A 25,199-nucleotide genomic window follows, 5' to 3' on the forward strand; every position below is an offset into this window, starting at 1 on the left:
CAGAATATGAAGGAGACTCTGATACAGATTCCTCCAATACGGAAAAAGGTATTGGCACTGCCCAAGCACCAGTATCCCACAGTAACTAATGCCCGTGAGGACAAGGGTACAGTGAGAGTTGGGGACTCCACGCAACTTCAAAACAAAAATACGAAGTTTGAGCCACCAAAGAAAGCACTAGCCAAACCTACAGCTGCCCAACAGGCAACAAACAGAGGTAGGACTGCAGAATCCTTAGCTGAAGAAGCTGAACTGGTGACTCCGTGGTGTGGAGAAGCTGCAGAAAGACCGCTTCAAGAGCAGAAAACTCCAAGGGCTAGTCCTAACTGCTCTACAACTGTTGCCATACACTTTGTCTACAAAAAGAGGAGTGCCCGACGCAACAGAAATCTCATGACCGCGCACGCGATAAAAAGACTTTACGTGGAAAAAGTCCTCCTCGAGCGACTGAGGAGTGCTGATCTCAAGCACCTTCGGGAGGAGACAAAAATAAACTGGAGAAAGGGCTCCAATCCTAGCGGGACAGAAGGTTCTCTTCCTCCATCCACTCTCATTCAAGTCACAGAAAGATCTCGAATGAGAGTGGAAGGATGGGCTTTGGCCGTGGTAAGCCCGAGCTTCCCACAAACAGGGGAGGTATGTAACAGGGGACTTATCCCTGTTCAGTAATGTGCCTTTAATCTAGCAGTGTGGTGGTTAACTTCTGGTAGTTAATTACTAAACACCACCTGCCTGATTGAGATGGCTTACAAAAGCCTGTCTGTTCAAACAGGAAGTGAGAACTCTTTAGCTGACACCTGAGCTGAACTTGGAGACACACTTGTTTTGAGCTCTGCCAAAGTTAGCAGAGCTGCTTTCAAGACACAAGGCCCAAATAAGACTTCTAAACCTGGATGCTGATTTTCTGTGCATGGTCAGTGCGGTTCCAGGAGAGCAGAGAAGCTTACTCTACAGCTGATAAACAGATAAGACTTTCATTATTAAGAGACTGCTTATACTGTATCTGCTTATTTTCATACTGTTTGGGGCTGGGGAGAAATGCTTGACTAGGGAGATGTGAATTGGTTGCATAGTGTTTTCACTAGAATTACTCCCAAGTGAATGGAAGCTTTGTTCCCCCCCCTGTGTTTGGATAATTTTCCTGATGAAAAGGAACAGGCACAATAAAGCCTATTATAATTTCACTTGGAAACACAGAGCAGGTGAGCGCTAACTAGATGGTAATAACACCTTATATAAATTCAAGGTAAAACCTTGCAAAGTAGAATGGACTCTTTGCAGGGGCTGCCTACATACTTAAACTGACCCCTTGGTCAGAGTGAAAAACAAAGTGAAAACAAATGTATTATAGGCGCCAATATGGTAAAGGATATATCACACCAAATGCAGGGCCAAGGTGAGGCTCAGGATAGATGGGTTGTGCTTGAAAAAGAAGAAGACAAAAATACAAAACATAGCGTGATACTGTAGGTATAAGGGACAAACAACATATAATGCTAAAAACTAACAGCTGAGATCAAGGTGAAATTTATCAAAAACATTTAATAAAACATTTAATCAATTACTATGACAATGGACATAAGAAAAATAAAAAATAATAAAAATACACAATCTAATAAATTGACCAAATGGGTAATGGTGAGGACCACCTCACTGCGGCACCGGGAGAACTGCCCACTCACCGGACGAAAGATGGTAACAAGCGGTGGATATTTTGGAGAGTATCCCCTCTCAGCTGCTCAAACAGCTACTGCACCGGAACGGATCTTCAGATGGGGCGCTGCACACGCCAGCCGGCGTGTGTGTGTGTGCTCTCGCTGTCTGCTCGCGGGAAAGATACCGTGCAGATGGTGGCGGTTTCTCAGCAGCAGATTCGTCTGTTAGGATAATCGGCTGATTCGCCTCAAAGTAGACTCACGGGAGCAGCGGCAGGCTCGGCGTCACTTTTAGGGGTCCTTGCAAGCCACCCTACGCGTTTCGAAAGCGATCTGCTTTCTTCCTCAGGGGTTATGCAAGAGTGTCCGTTATTGTCCCTTAAATAGGTGTCCCAATCTTTTTTTTCTCTCATTTCACCTGTAGCACGCTCGCACATGCGCAGTTAATGTTTCAAAATAGTCAATCAAGTTCGAATTGCACATGCGCAGGAGCTACTATCTATTGAAAGGCAATGCTTTTCATAATATACAAAACAAATGTATGCAAACTGATCTCAACTGAACAAATAATTATAAAATAAGATGTATATATAGCCTATCTTCTAACAAGTGATATATAACTAATGTGAAAATAGAAATGTGATGTATAAAGAAATAATAAATAAATAAAAAACATATATATATATATAATACTGTACATTAATTATCTTTCATTTGAATATATAACTGTAATAGTGCAGTTATTATAAAAAATCAAAAACTACTAAATAAATATATTTTATATTTTATGTGTGGTGTTTTGTGTATAATAATATATACTCAGTGATATAAATTTAAATAATTAGTTTTTTAATTATTTAATTTTTTAATTTTCCATATGTAATGTTTGGGTTATAACGGATAAAATATAGAATTTACTGTATATGGTATATGGGTTAATAAACTTTCATGTAACATGTTTAATTTTATATATATTGCCTAAGTATGTCAATACCCATTTATGATATAGGGGATTATCCGTTATAACCCAAACATTACATATGGAAAATTAAAAAATTAAATAATTAAAAAACTAATTATTTAAATTTATATCACTGAGTATATATTATTATACACAAAACACCACACATAAAATATAAAATATATTTATTTAGTAGTTTTTGATTTTTTATAATAACTGCACTATTACAGTTATATATTCAAATGAAAGATAATTAATGTACAGTATTATATATATATATATGTTTTTTATTTATTTATTATTTCTTTATACATCACATTTCTATTTTCACATTAGTTATATATCACTTGTTAGAAGATAGGCTATATATACATCTTATTTTATAATTATTTGTTCAGCTGAGATCAGTTTGCATACATTTGTTTTGTATATTATGAAAAGCATTGCCTTTCAATAGATAGTAGCTCCTGCGCATGTGCAATTCGAACTTGATTGACTATTTTGAAACATTAACTGCGCATGTGCGAGCGTGCTACAGGTGAAATGAGAGAAAAAAAAGATTGGGACACCTATTTAAGGGACAATAACGGACACTCTTGCATAACCCCTGAGGAAGAAAGCAGATCACTTTCGAAACGCGTAGGGTGGCTTGCAAGGACCCCTAAAAGTGACGCCGAGCCTGCCGCTGCTCCCGTGAGTCGACTTGGAGGCGAATCAGCCGATTATCCTAACAGACGAATCTGCTGCTGAGAAACCGCCACCATCTGCACGGTATCTTTCCCGCGAGCAGACAGCGAGAGCACACACACACACACGCCGGCTGGCGTGTGCAGCGCCCCATCTGAAGATCCGTTCCGGTGCAGTAGCTGTTTGAGCAGCTGAGAGGGGATACTCTCCAAAATATCCACCGCTTGTTACCATCTTTCGTCCGGTGAGTGGGCAGTTCTCCCGGTGCCGCAGTGAGGTGGTCCTCACCATTACCCATTTGGTCAATTTATTAGATTGTGTATTTTTATTATTTTTTATTTTTCTTATGTCCATTGTCATAGTAATTGATTAAATGTTTTATTAAATGTTTTTGATAAATTTCACCTTGATCTCAGCTGTTAGTTTTTAGCATTATATGTTGTTTGTCCCTTATACCTACAGTATCACGCTATGTTTTGTATTTTTGTCTTCTTCTTTTTCAAGCACAACCCATCTATCCTGAGCCTCACCTTGGCCCTGCATTTGGTGTGATATATCCTTTACCATATTGGCGCCTATAATACATTTGTTTTCACTCTATTATAATTTCACGTTATAAAGCCTCCTAATTGCGTACCTCTGTGAACGTCCGTCCACACAGAGATTGTGTCTCATTTCTCTATTTTCCAGGTCATTTAGGCTCTCCTTCATATTCTGAACCTTGTCTCAGAGTTCGTAAAAAATCATCCTCACTGCTTGCATGGTTTTGTAACGAATTCTCCATTTTTTCTAGGGCAGCTATTCTTAATTTTAGGGAAGATATTTCACCTTTTAGGTCAGCGACTGCTTTATCTAGAACCTTTTGGAATGAGGATTGAGCGTCTTTAAATAGCTCTCTCAGGTCCTTTTTTGTAATTCGTGTGCTATCTCCATCCTGCGCAGACAGCCGCCATCTTCCGCGTATGCCATAGCCAGGGTGCTCTTTTGAAAGAATAGGGTGAGTTTCTGTGCCGTGTTTTTTTTTTTGTTGTTGCTTTTAGGTGTATCTTTAAGAAGTGTTAGTAAGCTTTCTAACACTTCACTATGTCTTTCCATAGGTTTTCCTTACAATTTGGAGGAAAATATTATAATATTTGTCAGAGGGGTCCACGGAGCTGAGCTAAGAAGTGACCCGGTACCGCGATGTAACGTGCCTCTCCCCCCCCACCCCCCATGCTAAACTTTCTTTAAGATGAGGTACAAGAAAGATTTCTAGGATTTGTACATGTTTCCATACAGATAATGCTTGGATTGATAGGCAACTGAGAAGCATTATTTTGATAACAGAACAAAAACATTGTTACAATTAAAAGTGAGTGTTTTGGTATTAACAATTTTTTTTATTCCATTTTATTTTCTACTTGGAGCTTTGCTAATCAAATTCCTTACTTAGTTCACACACATCATTTAGAGATTTATTTCACACCATTATAACATATTTGTTGCTCAAAAGAAATGCAAAGTACATTGATTCATTAACATTAAGACAGGCTGAATGAAAATGCCTCTCAATTTAATTTTAATTCCAAAACTGTAATGTGTAAATACAATGTTATGTTTTAGTTGACTAACTTGATCATCTCCACAGTCACAATCTTCGCCAAAATCCACAATCTTATTGCCGCAAGATGGAACTGAGAGAACTCCTGAAAATTGTGCACGATTAAACAGGCAGTTTGCTTCCTGAGTCAAGGCAAAATTATTCCAATCTTGAACACTGCAAGAGCTAAAGGTTCTTGACCCCGCCGTGCTTAAAAAGACCAAACAAAAACATTGTACTTCAGCAAAAAACTTTCACCAAACATACTGATCCAATGACACATAGATAGTCATTCAGAGCACAAGAGACACGTATTGTAATGGGAAGTGATTGTACAGAGTAACACTATTTTATTCTTTTAACAAGATGAATCTCGACCAGATATTAGAAACAGGACCCCCAATTTTTAATGGCACTTTGATCCTAGTCCTTAATTTTCTCTCTACTTCTTATGTGTCAATAAAACCCCTAGCTATGAGCTGACGTAAATCTGAGCAGACTAAAAATTAAACTTGTCAAATGTTTTCACCTATTATTAATAGATGTTTCTGACACGTCTCAGATGCCACACAATCGTTTTCCAGTAAAATTTTGTCCAAACAAGCAAAATATTGAAATCTTATGAATAATGATATCTATTCATAATACAGTATTATATGTGGCTTATTAACACAAGTAACTGTAAATATATAAACAACAAATAACTGTAAGGTAACGTACATTGATTCTGTGTTCATTATGCAGTATGGTGCAGTACAAACACACACCAAGTTATTGTCGTGTTTGATTCCCAGGTTATGAGCCAGAAAATGAGCAAAAATAGGTGAGAAGGTTTCAACATTTTTATCCGCTGAGTACTACGTACAAAAAAAAAGAGAAATACATGTTAAAACAAAATAAGAGAAACAACATCATACACACACATATAAAATCTAAAGCAAAGGCTATTTTTATTTTTACCAACAGTACATCATTTTTGGACCAGTTCCTGGACCATTTAGCCATGATGCCCATGACATTTCAATTCGACCTTGTAATATGTTTTACTTGAGACAATTGTAAAAAAAACATTTTTCTACTACATACCACAGTCTGTAGTATAATACATTTGCAAATGTGTGAAATCTTAAAAGTCCATGTGTCAATTTAAGTTTCATGTTGGTCCATTAAAATACATGTACGAAATCCTGCTCCAGTACCAATATGCTGCTAAATGTTTGAACTGTTACATGACCAAAGCTACATTTTAATGGTTTTTCAAATTAGGTTGCAGTGTAATTTATGGCACATTTAATGGGGCGCATTTAATGGTTTTTCAAAGCAAAATGCAGAGTATTGGGATTCTTCATTAGTCCATCAAGCATTAATACTGCTTCTGAGGCCCAAATATACCGCCCCCCCCCCCTTAGTGCTTCTTCGCAACAGTTGGGAGTGGAGTACCTCATGGATCGTACTGGGACCCCTGCTTTTTAACTTGTTTATTAATGACCTTGAGGTTGTCATAGAGGGCAAAGTCTCCATCTTTGCTGATGACATTAAATAGGGTAAGGTAGTAGAATCAGGATGTAATTGATCTCCAGAAGGACATGGAGAGACTGGAAACTTGGGCAGGCAAATGGCAGATGAGGTTTAATACAGATAAATGTAAGGTTATGCATTTGGAAAGCAAGAATAAACAGGCGATTTACAAATTAAATGGTAATAAATAAAGAGAATCCTTGATGGAGAAGGATTTAAGAGTGCTTGTAGATAGCAGGCTTAGCAACAGTCCCAAAGTCATGCAGTAGCTGCAAATGCAAACACGATCTTATCTTGCATCAAATGGGCACTGGATGGAAGGGAAGTTAACCTAATTATGCCCCTTTATAAAGGATTAGTAAGACCACACCATGAATATGGAGTACAATTTTGAGCACCACTCCATAGAAAATACATTATGGAACTAGAGAGAGTGCTGGGAAGAGCCACCAAAGTAATAAAGGTGATGGACAATCTGATTTATGAGGAGAGGCTAGCTAGATTAAATTTGATGACAATGGAAAAGTGGCGTCAAAGAGGGGACATGATAGCTATATACAAATATATTCGAGGACAATACAGGGAGCTTTCAAAGGAACTATTCATCCCAAGAGCAGTACAAACAACACAGGGTCAGCCCTTAATGTTGGAGGAAAGGAGATTTCACCAGCAACAAAGGAAAGGGTTCTTTACAGTAAGGGCAGTTAAAATGTGGAATTCGCTACCCATGGAGACTGTGATAGCAGATACAATAGATATCTTTAAAAAAAAAGGTTGGACATCTTTTAAGAAAGGAAAGGTATACAGTCATATACCAAATAAGTAAACATGGGAAGGATGTTTCACTGGAGTTTTTTGTTTGCCTTCCTCTGACTTAATATACTGTAAGTACAAATATAAGTTAAAGTATCTGTTCTCTAAATTTAGCATTGTTTGAACTTAATGGATGTATGTATGTCTTTTTCAACCTCATCTACTATGCAACACAAAGATATGAGAAGATGTGCAGAAGAGAAAAGTTAGCATGGGCAAAAAAAGCCTGTACAAAAGCGAACACCGCCTGTAAAGAAATGTATTTATTTATAAAATCTTTTACCAGGAAGTAATACATTGAAAGTTACCTCTCTTTTTCAAGTATGTCCTGGGCATAGAGTTAAGATGACAAATAATACATGGTTACAAATCCAGTTACATAAGTGAACAGGGTATACATTATATACAATACGTAGCATGCACAGTTAGAGATAATATATTTTATAGGTGTATGTAACAGTTACAGACCAGGTTAAATGTGAGACAGCTTTAGTTTTGAAAGAACTTAGACTGGTGGTGGCTGTGAGAGTCTCCGGTAGATTGTTCCAGTTTTGGGGAGCATGGAAGAGAAGGAGGAGCGGCCGGATACATTGCTGAACCGTGGAACCATGAACAGTCTTTTGGAGTCAGCATTCCTATATTCTTGATACAAAATTATTCTTTATAGAAAGTGTGAAATAAAGTCTAAATGTACAGATACCATACCACTACAACAGCTCCGCCATAAGGGGAACACGCTCTTCCAAAAGTTGATATACCTGGGGGATTCCCGCTCTGTCTAAAACTTGAATATGAAAAAAAAAGACTTTAAGTGACGCACAAGCAAAATCAAACAAAATGTAACAAAATGATATGGAGCAGATATAATTGATAAAATAGTAGTTTGCAAAGGATTTGCACGGTATTTAAAGCAGCCGTGACACGTGACCTTCACCTGCAAGCTTTCAGATGTGTGGCTACGTACTGTACTGTATCTGTTTAAAAGTAACTTTGATGTGCATTAAATGAAGATCAAACATAGAGTCAATATAAATTGTGGGCAGGGGGACCTACAAGCTGCAGATTTACAAACCACAGATTTGTGGGCCTACAGTATGTACTAAGATCATACCTGAGTTATTTAGTACTAAAAAGCAGCTGACACCAGAGATATGGGGGGGGGGGGGGAGAGTGTTGTGTGCTGTGAGAGTGTGCAGTGAGTGTGTGCAGTGTGCTGTGAGTGTGTGCAGTGTGCAGTGAGTGTGTGCAGTGTGCTGTGAGTGTGTGCAGTGTGCAGTGTGCAGTGAGTGTGTACAGTGTTCTATGAGTGTATGCAGTGTGCAGTGAGTGTGTGCAGTGTGCTGTGAGTGAGTGTGTGAGTATGTGCAGTGTGCAGTGAGTGTGTACAGTGTTCTATGGGTGTATGCAGTGTGCAGTGAGTGTGTGCAGTGTGCAGTGAGTGTATGCCGTGTGCAGTGAGTGTATGCAGTGTCCTGTGTGTGTATGCAGTGTGCAGTGAGTGTGTGCAGTGTGCTGTGAGTGTGTGCAGTGTGTTGTGAGTGTGTGCAGTGTGCAGTGAGTGTATGCAGTGTGCAGTGAGTGTATGCAGTGTGCAGTGCGTGCATGCAGTGTGCAGTGTGTGAGTGTATACAGTGTGCAGTGAGTGTGTGCAGTGTGCTGTGAGTGTGTGCAGTGTGCTGTGAGTGTGTGCAGTGTGCTGAGAGTGTGTGCAGTGTGCTGAGAGTGTGTGCAGTGTCCTGAGAGTGTGTGCAGTGTCCTGAGAGTGTGTGCAGTGTGCAGTGTCCTGAGAGTGTGTGCAGTGTCCTGTGAGTGTGTGCAGTAAGTGTGTGAGTGTGTGCTGTGAGTATGTGCAGTGTCCTGTGAGTGTATGCAGTGTGCAGTGAGTGTGTGCAGTGTCCTGTGAGTGTATGCAGTGTGCAGTGTGCTGTTAGTGTGTGCAGTGTGCTGTGAGTGTGTGCAGTGTGCTGTGAGTGTGTGCTGTGAGTATGTGCAGTGTCCTGTGAGTGTGTGCAGTGTGCTGTGAGTGTGTGCAGTGTCCTGAGAGTGTGTGCAGTGTGCAGTGAGTGTATCCTGTGTGCTGTGAGTTTGTGCAGTGTCGTGAGAGTGTGTGCAGTGTGCAGTGTCCTGTGAGTGTGTATGCAGTGTGCTGTGTGTGTGCAGTGTGCAGTGAGTGTGCAGTGTCCTGAGAGTGTGTGCAGTGTGCAGTGTCCTGTGAGTGTGTACAGTGTGCAGTGAGTGTGCTGTGAGTATGTGCAGTGTCCTGTGAGTGTATGCAGTGTGCAGTGAGTGTGTGCAGTGTCCTGTGAGTGTGCGCAGTGTGCAGTGAGTGTGTGCAGTGTCCTGTGAGTGTATGCAGTGTGCTGAGAGTGTGTGCAGTGTGCAGTGTGCTGCGAGTGTGTGCAGTGTCCTGTGAGTGTGTGCAGTGTGCAGTGAGTGTGTGAGTATGTGCAGTGTCCTGTGAGTGTGTGCAGTGTCCTGTGAGTGTGTGCAGTGTGCTGTGAGTGTATGCAGTGTGCTGTGAGTGTATGCAGTGTGCTGTGAGTGTGTGCAGTGTGCTGTGAGTGTGTGCAGTGTGCTGTGAGTGTGTGCAGTGTGCTGTGAGTGTGTGCACTGTGCTGTGAGTGTGTGCAGTGTGCAGTGAGTGTGTGCAGTGTCCTGTGAGTGTGTGCAGTGTGCAGTGTGCAGTGAGTGTGTGAGTGTGTGCTGTGAGTATGTGCAGTGTCCTGTGAGTGTATGCAGTGTGCTGTGAGTGTATGCAGTGTGTTGTGAGTGTGTGCAGTGTGCTGTGAGTGTGTGCAGTGTGCTGTGAGTGTGTGCAGTATCCTGTGAGTGTGTGCAGTGAGTGTGTGCTGTGAGTGTGCTGTGAGTGTATACAATGTTCAGTGCAGTGTGCGGAGTGTGTGCAGTGTGCAGTGAGTGTATGCTGTGAGTGTGTGCAGTGAGTGTATGCAGTGTGCTGTGTGTGTGCAGTGTGCAAAAAAATAATATATATCTTTTTTTTTAAACAAAATTTTGAATTTTTTTTTAATTCGGGGTCCATGCTCAAACCGCGTTACAAGCGGATCCGCGTTATAGTGGATTGCGCTATAACGGGGTTGAGCTGTATATTGGTAACTTTTATAATGGAACATCTGTGTCGTGTCAAATACATTTTTGGAGGACACATGCAACATAATTCTGCGTTTGCACTACAAACAGACTTTTTAGGGTTTACGCCCCAGTCAATTTTGACGTACTTTCTATTTTTCCTTGTAGCACAGAAACATTTTTTAGTAGTTTCTGTGAGCAAAAAAAAAAAAGTAAATGATTGAGAAATGTCAACTTAGTACATAGATGCAATGTAGGGAGACTCTGGTGCTACCAGACAAACATCAATCCAATATTGTCCTTATTATATAAGGGATTAGGATACTTCCATAGGTCAAGTAGTCATATCAAATATCAGAGAGTAGGTCTAGGGAGACTGGAGTCTAGTGCAATCTGTCGGTGTGCACAACAGCAATTCCTGACACCTAATAAGAATCTCTCACCCACTATTATAATGACATATGTATATCCAGGAAACAAACTATTTTGGAGATCTAGGATAGTCCAGGTTGGTCCAATGATGTGCTTCTGTGGAAATGAACAGCAAGATGAGTCAAGAAAAACGGAGCACCGTCCACAAACGTAAAAAGATCCCGACGGGGCTTACTCATAAAAAATTCCGGACTTTATTGGGTTATACAAAAAAACCTCTTAACGAGACACAACACGTTTTGAGCTTCATCATGGTGTAAAATTGTGGATATAACCGGCAATTTTAAACAAACTGGTTCGCGTGTGATGTCAGACCCCGCCCCCACAACGTTCATCCGTAAGCATTGACAAGAGCGAGTTCCTATTGGTTAAGGGAAGTCACAATTGGCAAAACTTTAATGCCACTAACAAAATAGGGGGTTAAACCAGTTTCTGTCGTCATGCGCGCGTGCGTGTTTTTAGCAACACATCCTCCACGGATATGTGTAACCACATGAAGCTAATTCAATAGACTAAACTTTATGAATACAAATAACAAACAAAACCAAAAAAAAACATAGATTTCACAAACGCCCAGACCAACCGTAAAAAATTTCCAGCAACCGTAGCGTAACGTCAGCGTCACATCGCTGTCGCCAGCACTATAAGCGCAGCCTTATACCGAGGAACGTAGTGGGGGGCGGAGCATAATGTCTGACGTCACGCGCGGATCAGTTTGTTTAAAATTGCCGATCTTACCCACAATTTTACCCCATGATGAAGCTCGAAACGCGTTGTGTTTTGCTGCCTAGTTAGGTTTTTTTTTTGTATGACCCAATAAAGTCCAATATTTTATGAGTGAGCCTCCTCTGGATCTTTTTACGTTTGTGGATGGTGCTCAATTTTTCTTTGCTCATCTTGTAGTATGTAGGTGCAGACTAGCGCAATCTAAAATAACATTTCCGTGCACCAATTTTACAGCAAAAAGGTTGTTTGCCCTAAAACCAGGGCATTTTCCACCCTGCACCTATGTACAGTATCAAACAATGTTGCCCTATCTGCTTAAGTTTGCACTTTGGGGAGAGTCAGTAGGACGACATGGGGAGGAGTTACATGCTGCATAGATTATAACGAAAAGTTGTACATTTTTGTCCCTCTGCACCATGATTTTCCTGTTTTGTCACAAAAAATCCTCCATATCTGAAGTGACGCAGGTGTAAATGTTTCATTAGATGCAAGAAACAGTTCTTACAGTACATATGTCGCAGCTCTGCTCTAAATAAACCGGAGCAGTGCGTCCATCTCTACGTTGATACATAGACCGCATAAATTCGTCTAGAAAGGAGATGACCGAGTCATACAGTACAGTATATAACCATGAACGGCATAGAGAATCTAGGGTCACTAACTGAAATTAGAGCGCACACAACAAATAGAAAAACGTTCTCAATTCGGCATTACCACTTAACCCAGCAGGGAAGCACATAAATGAAAATTAGTAGTGTAGCCAGGTCATCTGATGGCTACTATTCTGCCCTTGGGCTGGCAGTAAACCCTGGTACTGCTGCGGCCGAGTTTATTCGAGCATTTGCCCGTTCTCGGCCGCAGCAGTAACCTGGCGCGCGCCGGAGGGTGCCGGGCGCGCGCCGAAGCAGCGGAAGAGCGCCCTCCGATCGGGGCGCTCTCCCTCCCACTGCCGGGTCCCCCGGAACCCCCTGCCGCCGTCCCCCACATCGCGGGACACCAGGGCTCCCTCGGGGAGCCCTGGACGCGCGTGCAGGGGGCGCAGGCACCCGATGACGCGTGACCGCGCATCACGCTGAGGGAGTGCGGCTAGCACGCCGGGGCATCCCCCGGCTTGCGGTGCTAGCCGTGCTCAAATTAAACGTGTCGGTAGTGTACAATCAGGTTGCCAGTAGTTGGTATAGTATGGGGTTTTCCCCCTTCCCTTTGGTACTGAACTTGAGTGGCAGCAGTGTTTGGTACATCCTGGTGTAGCTGGGACAACGGGGTGCCCGCCTCCTTGCTATACTTAAGGGCAGGACCGCCCTAAAGTTAGGAGTTGTCTTTCCCACTATGAGGAAGGAAGATCACACAACTGGTAACCTGAGATTGGGGCCTTCCCATGTGCTCTTCCCTCCAGGGGGAGAGTGAATGTGGACCATACCTCTGCCTCTGCTAGGGAGGTGGGGAAGAGCTAGGACGGCTGCGGTTGCCCTTGGCCTGTAGTGATGGTCCAGCAACCATCAGTCAGTGAGAGCTGAGAGTACTGCATTGGGCAGAAGCCTGCCGTGTAACTGTGCTGTACAGAGTGAATAAACCGTTCCTGTTATATACCTCCTACCTGGTGCGTGACCTTACTGGGGGGAGAGGTAATAGTTCTACTGTGGGAGATCACCTTCAGTTCCTGGAGTCTACGGCAGATGGAGGCGCTGCACTGCTAAAGAGATATGTGGGGTATGAACCTCAGAAGCCTGTTCCTGTGCCCCCATTACCATCGGCGGACGACTCAGCCCTCCTGTTGCCAGCAAGTATATGCACCATACACCCTTTAATGGCCCCAATCTGCGATCGGGTGGGGGAAACACGGTTATAGTAGATATACACAGACATTAAAGTTACAGTCACAAAGGGTGCCATGAGGGCAGATCTTAAGCACTTACTTAAGTGCCTTTCAACAGGAGCTGCAAAAATTAACTGCAAAATTAAAAAGGCATCTATCAAGCCTCGGTGACATAACAGAAGCAATCAAAAAGAAAATAGATGAAATGCCACAGTGCCAAAATGAGGTTTACGATGCTGTAAGGGACATGCATGCTCTAATAGATATGCTCCAGGAGCGTATGGAAGATACCAGTCCCGCAGAAATAACTTGCAGATCCATATCCCGGACGAGGTAAAATCTGAGGACCTGGAGGCATATGTCCTGGAGCTCCTGGGAGAACTACTCCCAGACATGTCTTGAGAAGCATTTCTCACTGATAGAATACATAGAGCCCTATCGTCTAGAGCTGTCACTATGAACTGACCCCGCAATGTCATCTTACACCTCTATTACTACCAAACCGTAGAGGCGATTCTACACAAATCCAGAGAAATGTCCTCCATTGTACATGAAACACACTAGCTACAGATTTACAGGGACATATCACTCATAACCCTTCTAAACCGAAGCTGTCAGCAACTAATTACTCAGGTCCTGAGGAAAAAGCAGATTCAGTATAGGTAGGGATTCCCTTTCAAGCTGTTTTTAAAGTTTAGAAGCTGTGACATTAATGAAAATGGAAAAAGAAGTATGTGATTTCATCAGCTCCCGAGTTCTTCCAGATCGTGTCCAAAGTCCAGTAATGGAGACATGCCTAAAGGCCCAGTGGCCTCCTTACAGAGAATGGACCGAGGCAACCACACATCAAAGGGGCCTAGATGCTCGGCACCGCGCTTGGGAGAGACCCGTTTCCCAGGCTAATAGACCTGACCCACCTGAATGATGAATCTACACTGGTCTAATCTATGTTTCGGTACAGATGACCTTATCTCTCTCTGATGGCCTGCTGGTAATCCTGATCCCTGTTGTAGACTGATCCGGGACGATCCTGTGGCTTGGAGGTAATGATCATCCCTCTTATCCTGGTCGGTATGAGCGCATCCGTTCGAGTAATACCAGAAATTCAGCTCTTTTGGCTGCTGACTGGGCTATACCGGACTAGGATTGTTAATATTTCATGAGCCTTTTCCCATTATTCCGTTGCTGTCTTAGGCCATGGATATAGTAGGCGCGTGACTGAGCGCGTGATGTCACACACACCTGCCCTAGAGGCGATCCACAGTTTTTGGGATGAAGAGGGGGAGACGGGAAAGCGTGGCGTCATGTGAGCGGTTCGCTCTCATTGGCTGTACCACTCACGTGACCCGGCATCGCGCTTCATTGCGTGGTTGTGCGCTTTATGGCCTGCCTCATAGAGGTACGCCCTTTTGTTCGTGCCTCACTGGTAGTATGGATGCGGCCTTAGCCAGCTGTTTAAACTTGTTGATTGTCTAAAGATATTTACAAACTGCAGTTAAATGTTTAGATAAGAGCCGATAGTACCAAATTGCCTGCCACCTTACATAATATGCAGATCCAATCTGAGAACCCTCTAAAGCGAGGCATGTTTAACATGGGTAGTGCTCACCTCCCATGGAGATCTACATTTTGTATTTTCTCCTAGACACTCCTAGGGGAGACTGAGACATTTAAGGTTCTCACTCAAACCTTCATTATTGAGAGTCAGACAGGGGAACCCCACTTCAGCTAAATGTAGGTTGGGAGCAGTGCTCTTGGGTAGGTAATAGATAATAAGAAAGTATAAAGAGAAGTAACCCAAGTAAAATCACTCAAGCTCCCACTCTGAATGATTGATGTGGAATTTAAAAATAAACTTTAATTAATCACAATAAACTACAATTCAGGGTGTTAAAATGACAAATAAGATGCACATTGGATCCTATGTCGAGTGTAATATAAACTCTGGATCCTACTATTATTGGAAAATGAAGAATAAATGATTTATCAGATACCCTTTACCATCCTTAAAAACAAAGGATCCACACTAAGTGGTAATTAAGGGGGACAGAGGATATGATCAGTTAACTTTAATGTTTGTGCATACACGCTACGAACGTTTCGTACTGCAGTAACCTCTGGTAATTGCCTGTAGCCTGTGTGTTGACTAGCTGGAGCCTGGGAGTTCCAGGTAGTCTTCTCCGAGAACCTTGAACCGTATACGTCCTGCATTGATCTCTGGGTCCGGTACGTCGACGATGTGCTACTGCTGTGGCGTGGCCCAGAGGTCAAACTCAAGGAATTAATTGACACCTTAAATATCAATCAGTACAATCTACACCTTTCCCTTGAATATGACTTGAATGGCCACCAGTCATCATCCAAAGGCACAGATTAATAGCATCCCCACTGGCCAGTTCCTAAGGATTAGAAGGAACTGCGGCTCAGATGTGGAATTTGAATTGAAAGAAAAGCCTGTCCAATCGCTGTATGGATAGAGGCTATAGCAAGAAGACAATCAAAAAGGCCTACAAAACAGCCAAGTACAGTACACGTAGGTCCCTACTTACTGATCAAATTTGTGTACCTTGCGATGGTGTAATACACTTTGTTGGTACATTGAACAGCCAGTGGCATTTGGCACATGCAATTATACAGAAATACTGGCACATTCTGAGAGCAGATGAACACATCAGTGAGACTCTAAAGGACCATCCCTCAATGGTCAGCTGACGGGCACGAAACCTTAAGGATATGCTCTTCCACAGCCACTTCAATGAGTTAACAACTAGAACATGGATACCACCAAAACCGAGGGCCCCTATCAGGTACCTAAGGTGTAAAGACAAAAAAACAGCGCACAACGCTCATAGAGAAGTAAATTTTGGTAAAAAAAAAAAAATACTAAAAAAGGGGCTAAGTATACTTTTCAATCAATGCCGTCCCTGAGAGAGGTCAGCTAACGGGACATCTGCTCCAAGGAGGATCAAATTGTGCCACTATGTGAGGGGCCACCTACCGTCAGGAGAACGACCACTTCCAAATACCATCCGAGGGTATCCAGACGACGACTTTGTCCTTGACCTGTCCTGTTCTGGTGCTTTGGCAACCCATGTCTTGTCACATGGAATGCTCTTGATTGTCTTACTTGATGTACGCAGAATACTTACCCCCTTTTTAGTATTCTTTTTAACTAAAATTTACTTCACTATGAGCGTTGTGCGCTGTTTGTTTGTCTTTATTCTCCTGAAGTTTTAGGGGATGCTGAGCCACCTCAGTTCAACAGCTGCAGACGCTCTCCTATATACCTTTGCAAAGTTATGTATGTTTCACTATTTGTTGTTGATGTGTCATTTCCACATTCACTATAGTGTTGGGTAATTGGGATTTGATATTAATTATATCACGGTACACAGTGTATTTTCACAGTCCCTGAATTTATTTTAGTAGCGAGGTCGTTTTGTTGTTTTTTTGTTCTCGCCAAAAGTGTAAAGCCTGCCAGTATATGAGAACAACCAAACAGTTTAGGAATTGGGATCAGTCCAAGTCCTATCAGATTCAAACTTTCAAAAACTGCTTACGCACAGGGGTCATCTATCCAGGAGTTTGTACTTGCGGCAAGATATACAGTTAGGTCCGGAAATAATTGGACACTTGCCCAATTTTCATAATTTTGGCTCTGTACGCCACCACAATGGATTTGAAATGAAACAACTGAGATGCAATATAGGTGCAGACTTTCAGCTTTAATTCTAGGGGTTGAACAAAAATATCGTATGAAACGTTTAGGAATTGCAACCATTTTCATACACAGTCCCCTTATTTCAGGGGCACATATGTAATTGGGCAAATTAACACAATCATAAATAAAATGTTCCGTTTTAATACTTTGTCGAGAATCCTTTGCAGGCAATGACAGCTTGAAGTCTGGAACGCATGGACATCACCAAACGCTGGGTTTCCTCCTTTGTGATGTTTTACCAGGACTTTCCTGCAGCTGTCTTCTGTTGTTGTTTGTTCATGGGTCTTTCTGCCTTAATGTTTGTCTTCAGCAAGTGAAATGCATGCTCGATTGGGTTGAGATCAGGTGATTGACATGGCCATTGCAGAATGAAAGAATTCCACTTTGTTGTCTTAAAAACTCCTGGGTTGCTTTCGCAGTATGTTTTGGGTCATTGTCCATCTGTAATGTGAAGCGCCGTCCAATCAACTTCGCTGAATTTGGCTGAATCTGAGCAGACAATATATCCCTATGCACTTCAGAAATCATCCGGCTGCTTCTGTCTTCTGACACATCATCAATAAACACTAGTGACCCAGTGCCATTGTAAGCCATGCATGCCCATGCCATCACACTGCCTCCACTGTGTTTTACAGATGATGTGGTATGCTTTGGATTATGAGCTGTTCCAAGCCTTCTACATACTTTTTTCTTCCCATCATTCTGGTACAGGTTGCTCTTAGTTTCATCTGTCCAAAGAATGTTGTTCCAGAACTGCGCTGGCTTTTTTAGATATTGTTTGGCAAAGTCTAATCTGGCCTTTCTATTCTTGAGGCTTATGAATGGTTTGCACCTTTTGGTGAAGCCTCTGTATTTGCTCCCATGAAGTCTTCTCTTTATGGTAGACTTGGATAATGATATGCCTACCTCCTGGAGAGTGTTCTTCACTTGGCTGGATGTTGTGAAGGGTTTTTTTTTTTACCATTAAAAGGTTCCTACGATCATCCACCACTGTTGTCTTCCGTGGAAGTCCAGGCCTTTTTGTGTTGCAGAGCTTTTGTTCTCAGAATGTACCAAACTGTTGATTTGGCCACTCCTAATGTTCCTGCTATCTCTCTGATGGATTTTCTTTTTTTTGCAGCCTAAGGATGCCCTGTTTCACTTGCATTGAGAACTCCTTTGACCGCATGTTGTGGGTTCATAGCAACAGCTTCGAAATGCGAATGCCACACCTGAAATGAACTCCAGACCTTCTACCTGCTTAATTGATGATGAAATAACGAAGGAATAGCCCACACCTGTCCATAAAACAGCTTTTGAGTAAATTGTCCAATTACTTTTGGTCCCTTGAAAAAGAGGGGCCTACATATTAAAGAGATGTAATTCCTAAACCCTCCCTCCAATTTGGATGTGTATACCCCCAAATTAAAGCTGATAGACTGCACTTTAAGCCCATATTCATTATTTAACTGTAACTTGAATTTATTTTGGTACACAGCCGAAATAACAAAACTTGTATCAGTGTCTAATTATTTCCGGACCTAACTGTACAGTATATAGGGAATACTAAAGGTTACCTAAAGCAGCTGGTGCTTGAGCACATTGGAACGATTCGCAATAAGGTTGACAAGTCATTGTCAAGGCATGTACATAACTGCCATAATGGAGATATGAATGCTATCCCGTTTCAGGGCATTGACCAATTCTCGAGTGGTCCAAGGAAAGGTGATTGGGATGTGGCCCTTCTACGGAAGGTTTTTAACTGTAGACACTTAAGTTCCTCTCTATTGGTGCCTGCACTAAAAGGACTATTTACAGACTAGAAGATCCTGCTGTCTGTTAGCAACAGTGCAGTACAGCAGGCTTCAGCTAGTCAAGATACAGGCACCTTCACTTGACTACAGGCAATTACCAGAGGATACTGCAGTACGAAACGTTTGCAGCGTGTATGCACAAACATTGAAATTAACTGAACATATACTCTCTCCCCCTTAATTACCACTTGGTGCGGATCCTTTGTATTTAAGGACCGTAAAGGGTATCTGATGAATCATTTATTCCTCATTTGCCAATAATAGTAGGATCCAGAGTTTATATTACACTCGACATAGGATCCAATGTGTGTCTTATTTATCATTTTAACACCCTGTATTTTAGTTAATTGTAATTAAAGTTTATTTTTAAATTCCACATCAATCATTCAGAGTGGGAGCTTGAGTGCTTTACTTGGGTTACTTCTCTTTATACTTTCTCAAACCTTCATTAGCCATAATGTTAGGGCGATGGTCCCGTGTAACGGGAGAGCGTCTGGTTACGGGTGTGACCCCTGATTTGAGGCCGTCTGATGCCACATGCCCCAGAGCTGGGGGATGCCTTATTAGAGCCCTGCATGTGCATCTCTTGTCACGAGTAGTTTCAAGTTGTCCATCTAGTGTTAACAAGATTGGACTATTAAAAAATGTTTGTGTGTACCGTACCCCAACCCCTTTCCCTCAGGTCAAGAAATTTCCCTCCATCCACCACATTTATCCTTAGTCCTCAATGGTGGTAAAAACAATCACAGATGTCCCACACAATATCCAAAATCAGACATCTCTCAAGAGACATCTTTTCTGGCAAAACTTGCCCAGGCATGACACATAAATGAATGCACTCCTCACCAATGTCAATCAAGTGTCTTTCCTACAACGTAAAAGTGCTTAATACCCACAAAAGAGGAGACTTCTGTTTGCTGAAAAAGACATTTTAAAAGCCAAATAATTTTCCTTCAAGAGACATTATCTGATTGCAAAAGATAGCCACCTTCTTAGAAATGCCCAATTCCCATTAATATTCTATACCACAGCGGCTAACAAGACAAAAGGTGTTGCCATACTAATTCATAAAAACATTCCCTTTCAGGAACTGTCGTCCATGTGCGCTTTAGAGGGGAGATACTTAATTGTAACAACTATGATTAGGAATTCTGTGATTACTCTAGTAAACATATACGCCCGAACACACATCAGGGAGCTTCTCTAAAAATTTAGCTATTGAGATCCAAAGACTGAGAAAAGGACATCTTATTATTGGGGGTAGACTCAATGCAGTTATGGACTGTTGGACTGATAAATCACATTCTCAAAACCAGAATCCAAGTACTAGGGATAAACTAACTTCCAGGAACATACAAGAATGTTGTGCCCAGCTAAATACTACTGACATACGAAGACATACACATCCCACAGATAAAGACTTTTCATTTTATTCTCGGATACATCTCTCATACTCAAGAATTTCTTTTCTCCTAGACAACCCACTCTGCAACTCAGTCTCCCACACTAACATCTGATTACATGGTCGGACCATGCCCCTATAACCCCCAGTCTCAGAGGATTGGGACGTCCATCCGACCACTTTAAATGGAGAATGAATGAGACAATACTATGCAACCCAGCCTCAAGACAATATATAGAAAATAGCATTAGAAATGACTTTGAAATAAATAATACAACAGAAGTAACTCCATCAACCCTCTGGGAGGCACATAAGACTGTTATTCGGGAGTCTGCATTAGTACAGTATATCTTTGCATAACAAAAAGATCAGATTAAAACAACCCTTTCTATTAATTAAAGAACTAGAACAATGGGAAAGCCTAAATAAGAGCAAGCCTTCTAAAAAAACTAACAGACAGAATACTGAATGTAAGGGGCAAACTAAATCTACTCTTAAGCCATACCAAACAGAAACTCAGATGGCTTAAACAGAAATACTATACTAAAGCTAATAAAGCAGACTCCCTTCTGGCAGCTAAACTGAATAAAAGAAACGCACAATATAATATCAATTCAATGAAAGGGAAAACGGGTTCATTGATTACGGACCCAAAACTGAACTGATCTGTGAAAATTTAGGGAATATTATGCCGAACTATATAATCTAAATAGCAACCAAACCAGGGAATCTCAGGGGATACCCTCCAAAATACATTCCTATACCACATCCAACACCACCAATATTTTCCCGGATGCTGCCAGGCAAGACTAAAACTCCCTATTAGAACGGAGGAAATCCAAGCATTAAAAAGCAATAAGTCTTGTGGCCAGGATGGCCTTTCATATGGCTATTACAAAAAATGTGCCCAAACACTCCTTCCTTACGTGACCCAACTATTTAATCACTTCATGTTGGGTACAGCCTGCCCTAGATTCAATAAATGACTGAGGCTACAAAAGTGGTGATACATCAAGAAGGAAAAAACAACAAAGTGAATGCACCAGCGCCAGACCGATCTTGTTAAATCTTAAGATATATGCCAAGGTCTGGGTGTGCAGGCTGAATAATTACCTTCCTGGATTGGTACATCCTAACTAGGTGGGGTTTATCCCTTGCCGCCAGGCCTGGGACAACACAAGGAGATTGGTCAAGGTCATACACCATACAAAGGAAAATAAGACCCCATCAGTCATAATTAGCCTAGATGCCGGAAAGGCTTTTGATCGACTAAGTTGGGACTGCATTTTCCAAGTGCTACAGAAACAAAATTACGGCACTAAATTTATCATGGGGGTGAAAGCATTATATTCGAACCCCACAGCTAAAGTGACATCTGGTGGATATCAGTCATCTCCAATTAATATTCAGAACGACGGTACCAGACAGGGGTGTCCACTGTCCCCCCTTATTGTTGTCCTATCAGTGGAACCACTGGCTAATAAAATCTGGGCAAACCTCAACATTTCTGGAATAACCGTAGATTGTTCACAATATAAATTGGGACTATTTGCTGACAATATTGTCCTGACCCTTAGTGAATGCTTGACGTCGCTACCCAATCTATATAAAGATCGCCTGAATTTTGGCGTGTTATCTAATTTTAAAATAAACTGATCCAAATCCACAGCCCTAGGATTACATTTGGCTCCTCAGACGTTGAAATTGTTAAAACTACATTTTGATTTCTCATGGTGTGAATCTCACTTTACATTTTAGGAGTCAATTTTACTTTCCACTAGAACACGTTATACATAAATAACTAGCCTTAACTTTACATGAAGATAGTGGGCCTCCTAATGGAATGGAGGGGATATGAGCTATCTTGGTTTGATTGTTTAGCGGCCCTCAAGATGACCATTCTCCCAAAGCTTCTCTACTATTTTTATGTACTCCCAATTAAGATTTCAAATTATAACCTTACTAAACTTCAGAAGGAATTTAACAAATACATCTGGATCCACAAATCCCCCAGAATAAAAAAAATGTATTCTGCAACAGCTTAGCACAATGGGAGGTCTTGGAGTGCCGAACAGTCAAATACTACAAAGCAACACAAATAGGCCAACTAAACCATTGGTATGATAGTCTGTGGAACACACGATGGGTGGATATATAGGCAAGCCAGCACCACTCAGGGATATCGTCTGGATGTCCAAAACCCCTGGGTATATTTAATCACGCCAACAAGTTTTTTTAAATTCCTCATTCCCGCCTGGGATGAGTGCAGAGGCACTTGCTAGTTGGGAGTGGTGTGGGGTGACGAGCATTCAGGATTTCCTGGAGAGGGGGTTGCTGCAAATCCTTTCAATTCTCCAGCAGCAAATATATTATGCCCTATAGCAACTTCCTGGCTTATCGACAGATCAAATACTTTGTAGATTCATACTCCCCCACTAGATTCAAAACAACCTTTGAGGACCTATGTCACTCGACCTCAGAGTCCCAGGGTATAACATTTACAGTATATAAAATACTGATAATTTCGAAAGTTGATATACAGTAACAGACAAGTATATGTTACAGCGGGAAAAGGATCTAGGCCAAGTACTGGACATGGACGATTGGGAGTCAGCAAAAAAACTTTCATAAATATGTTAGCCAAGGGAATTTCCTATAAAATAATGTACCACTGGTATTTAACGCCACTCAAATGGCACCATGTGTATCCATCCTGCTCTGATAGATGTTGATGTGAATACGACCAAGTAGTCACAATGCTACATATCTGTTGGGGCTGTACAAAAATTCTCCCTTTACGGGAAAGTCTAACTAGATTAATATCAAGACACTATCGGCAACACTAGTGACCTGAACCAATCCTCCCCCAATCCCTTCACTTTCCTACTTCCCATATGCTTCCCTCCCCCCCTCAGAACCACCCTCTCCATCACACTAGACTGAGTCATAAAGAACACCCTTGTTCTTTTTTTCAGAACCCTGTATAAAAAATACTTGTAAGCCTGTATAAATCATGTATAATTTGTAATAATATACAATAACCCTTACCCTCCCCTAACACCCCCTCCTCTTATTTTTTTAATCCTCCCTCCCCATCCCAATAATGTTTCTTGTTTGTATGAAAACCAAAAGAAAAAAAAAGTTATGGTGGGTAAAATAGTGATAAAGACCCTCCACCGTGGTACAGTGTACAGTAAATGAAAATACCACATGTGGGCCATTTGCATGTCTTAGACAGGTCTGCAACCCTGCCTTTCCCTATTATTAGTGCTTCCACTGAAGCCCCGGGGATTCTGGGTAATGACATACAAATGAGCACAGTGAGTACTAGATATATACACAAATGCTTGCTTTTAAAAGAAAACTGCAGCATGGTCTTACTTACATTATCAAATATGCAATATCATGCATTTGACGAAAAACCAGATTTCCCTCTCTCCAATGCAAAAAACTGTCTAGAATTTCCTCAAGCGAACTATTCATTGGTATTTTGTTTGAGTCTGTCCAAATCTCCAGTCCAACAAGCTGAATTTGCAGTCGGAATGGGATGAATAACTGCAAACACACAAATTTTTGCTTTCACTTGGAATTCTTTGTTCAAGGGGGGAGGGGGAAGTGATACAAAGCATCCAAGTAATGCATGAAACCTCAAAGAAAAAAAATACAGTATGAGCATGAAAGTGAATGTGCAATAAATACATTTTTGTTAAAAAAAAAAAATTTTGTTCACTTTATTTGTTCTGTCTAAAGTATATCTAAAAAGCAAGTCACAAGTTTCTTAAATCAACATTGTACTTTTATGTTTGACTATTTATGAAGATATAGCATAAATATATAAGCAAGAACATACCGTATTTAAATAGGTGACGAGTGTAATCATTTCTGCAGTTACTTTTTCTTCATTTCCCCCCAGCTTTTCATACTACAAAAGATAACTTTTTATTTCTAATCCAATGAAAATGATAAACATTCTGATTGCTTTGATATCTATAGAATATACAGCCTTGCAACAAAAAAAAAACCATATGTAACCATATAGTGGGAAGCATAGTAAGAGAATAAAGGATAATTGATGGTTATTTTTTTCATTATGGAAGATGATCTTAGATTTAGATCAGATTATTTATTTAGATTAGAAGTAGTGAGTAGGACATTTTGTAATATTTGGGTAACATATCCATGAAATATTGCTAAGAGAGCTAAACCAACTTGCTGATGTTCTACATTGCAGATGTCATTGTCAGCTTTAAAGAATTTACAAATAACCAAGATATACAAAGGGGTTATGAATCAAGTCTACAAATTTCAAAACTGGTTAGACGTTGATGCACAACCCACAATATATCTCTCGATGAATTGTCACATTGTCTCATACAGTACACCGGCTATCTAATCTTTTCAGAAGTTAACCCATCACTTGGAATACATTCTAAGGTGTAATCCACTAGCAAAACCTAATTCGTGGTTGAAGGGCTGTACCATGAAAACAGGTGGTGTTTTGTTTATCCTTTTGAGTACCCAACAACGTAGCTGCTATGTAATGGATTCTGGAACCCTTGGTGCACCATGTGTACAGTAGTATCTAGGTTTAAAAAAAAAAAAAAAAGGACCAATCTCTTAGTGGTGATCACGATCTGCAATGATGGCGGATGAAAGAGGGATGACTCCTCTCCTTCCGTCATCAGTGAGGGAGCGATCCCATTATCGCGTCGGGTAGTGGTCACATGATCTCGAGTTCCGGAGGGGCCGTGGGACCTCCGGTACTTAAAGGGATGAAATAATATGGAAAGCATACACTTACCGCCTCTTTACTTACAACCAAGTACAGTTTCAAAAACCTGTTCTGATCATGAACATTTTTTCTTGACTAATAACAAAAGAGAAAACATGTTATAAAAACAGAGGTACTATGATATATGTGCCTACTAATAGTTTTATTAATGACATTACTTATAATAAAAAAAAAACATTTTTGCCATGCTATCACCAGGAACATTTTCATGAATTAC

General features: G+C 41.2%; 1 protein-coding gene across 4 annotated transcripts in view; it reads right to left on the minus strand.

Moving 5' to 3' along the window:
* LOC142495606 (disintegrin and metalloproteinase domain-containing protein 9-like) overlaps positions 1 to 25,199 on the minus strand; it is a 124,846-nt gene that overhangs the window by 80,468 nt on the left and 19,179 nt on the right. For all 4 annotated transcript variants that reach the window (XR_012801776.1, XR_012801775.1, XM_075601297.1 and 1 more), the window contains exons 7-12: positions 24,992 to 25,057; positions 24,041 to 24,112; positions 23,576 to 23,745; positions 7,919 to 7,997; positions 5,603 to 5,739; positions 4,915 to 5,092 (exon numbers count right to left, since the gene is read on the minus strand). Coding sequence is in view for 2 of the 4 variants with exons in the window: in XM_075601297.1 (XP_075457412.1) it covers positions 4,915 to 5,092; positions 5,603 to 5,739; positions 7,919 to 7,997; positions 23,576 to 23,745; positions 24,041 to 24,112; positions 24,992 to 25,057 (702 nt within the window). In the remaining 2 variants the exon portion in view is untranslated. The remainder of the gene's footprint in view (positions 1 to 4,914; positions 5,093 to 5,602; positions 5,740 to 7,918; positions 7,998 to 23,575; positions 23,746 to 24,040; positions 24,113 to 24,991; positions 25,058 to 25,199) is intronic.

Source organism: Ascaphus truei, chromosome 5, assembly GCF_040206685.1.
Source record: "Ascaphus truei isolate aAscTru1 chromosome 5, aAscTru1.hap1, whole genome shotgun sequence".
In the NCBI taxonomy this organism is placed as follows: domain Eukaryota; kingdom Metazoa; phylum Chordata; class Amphibia; order Anura; family Ascaphidae; genus Ascaphus; species Ascaphus truei.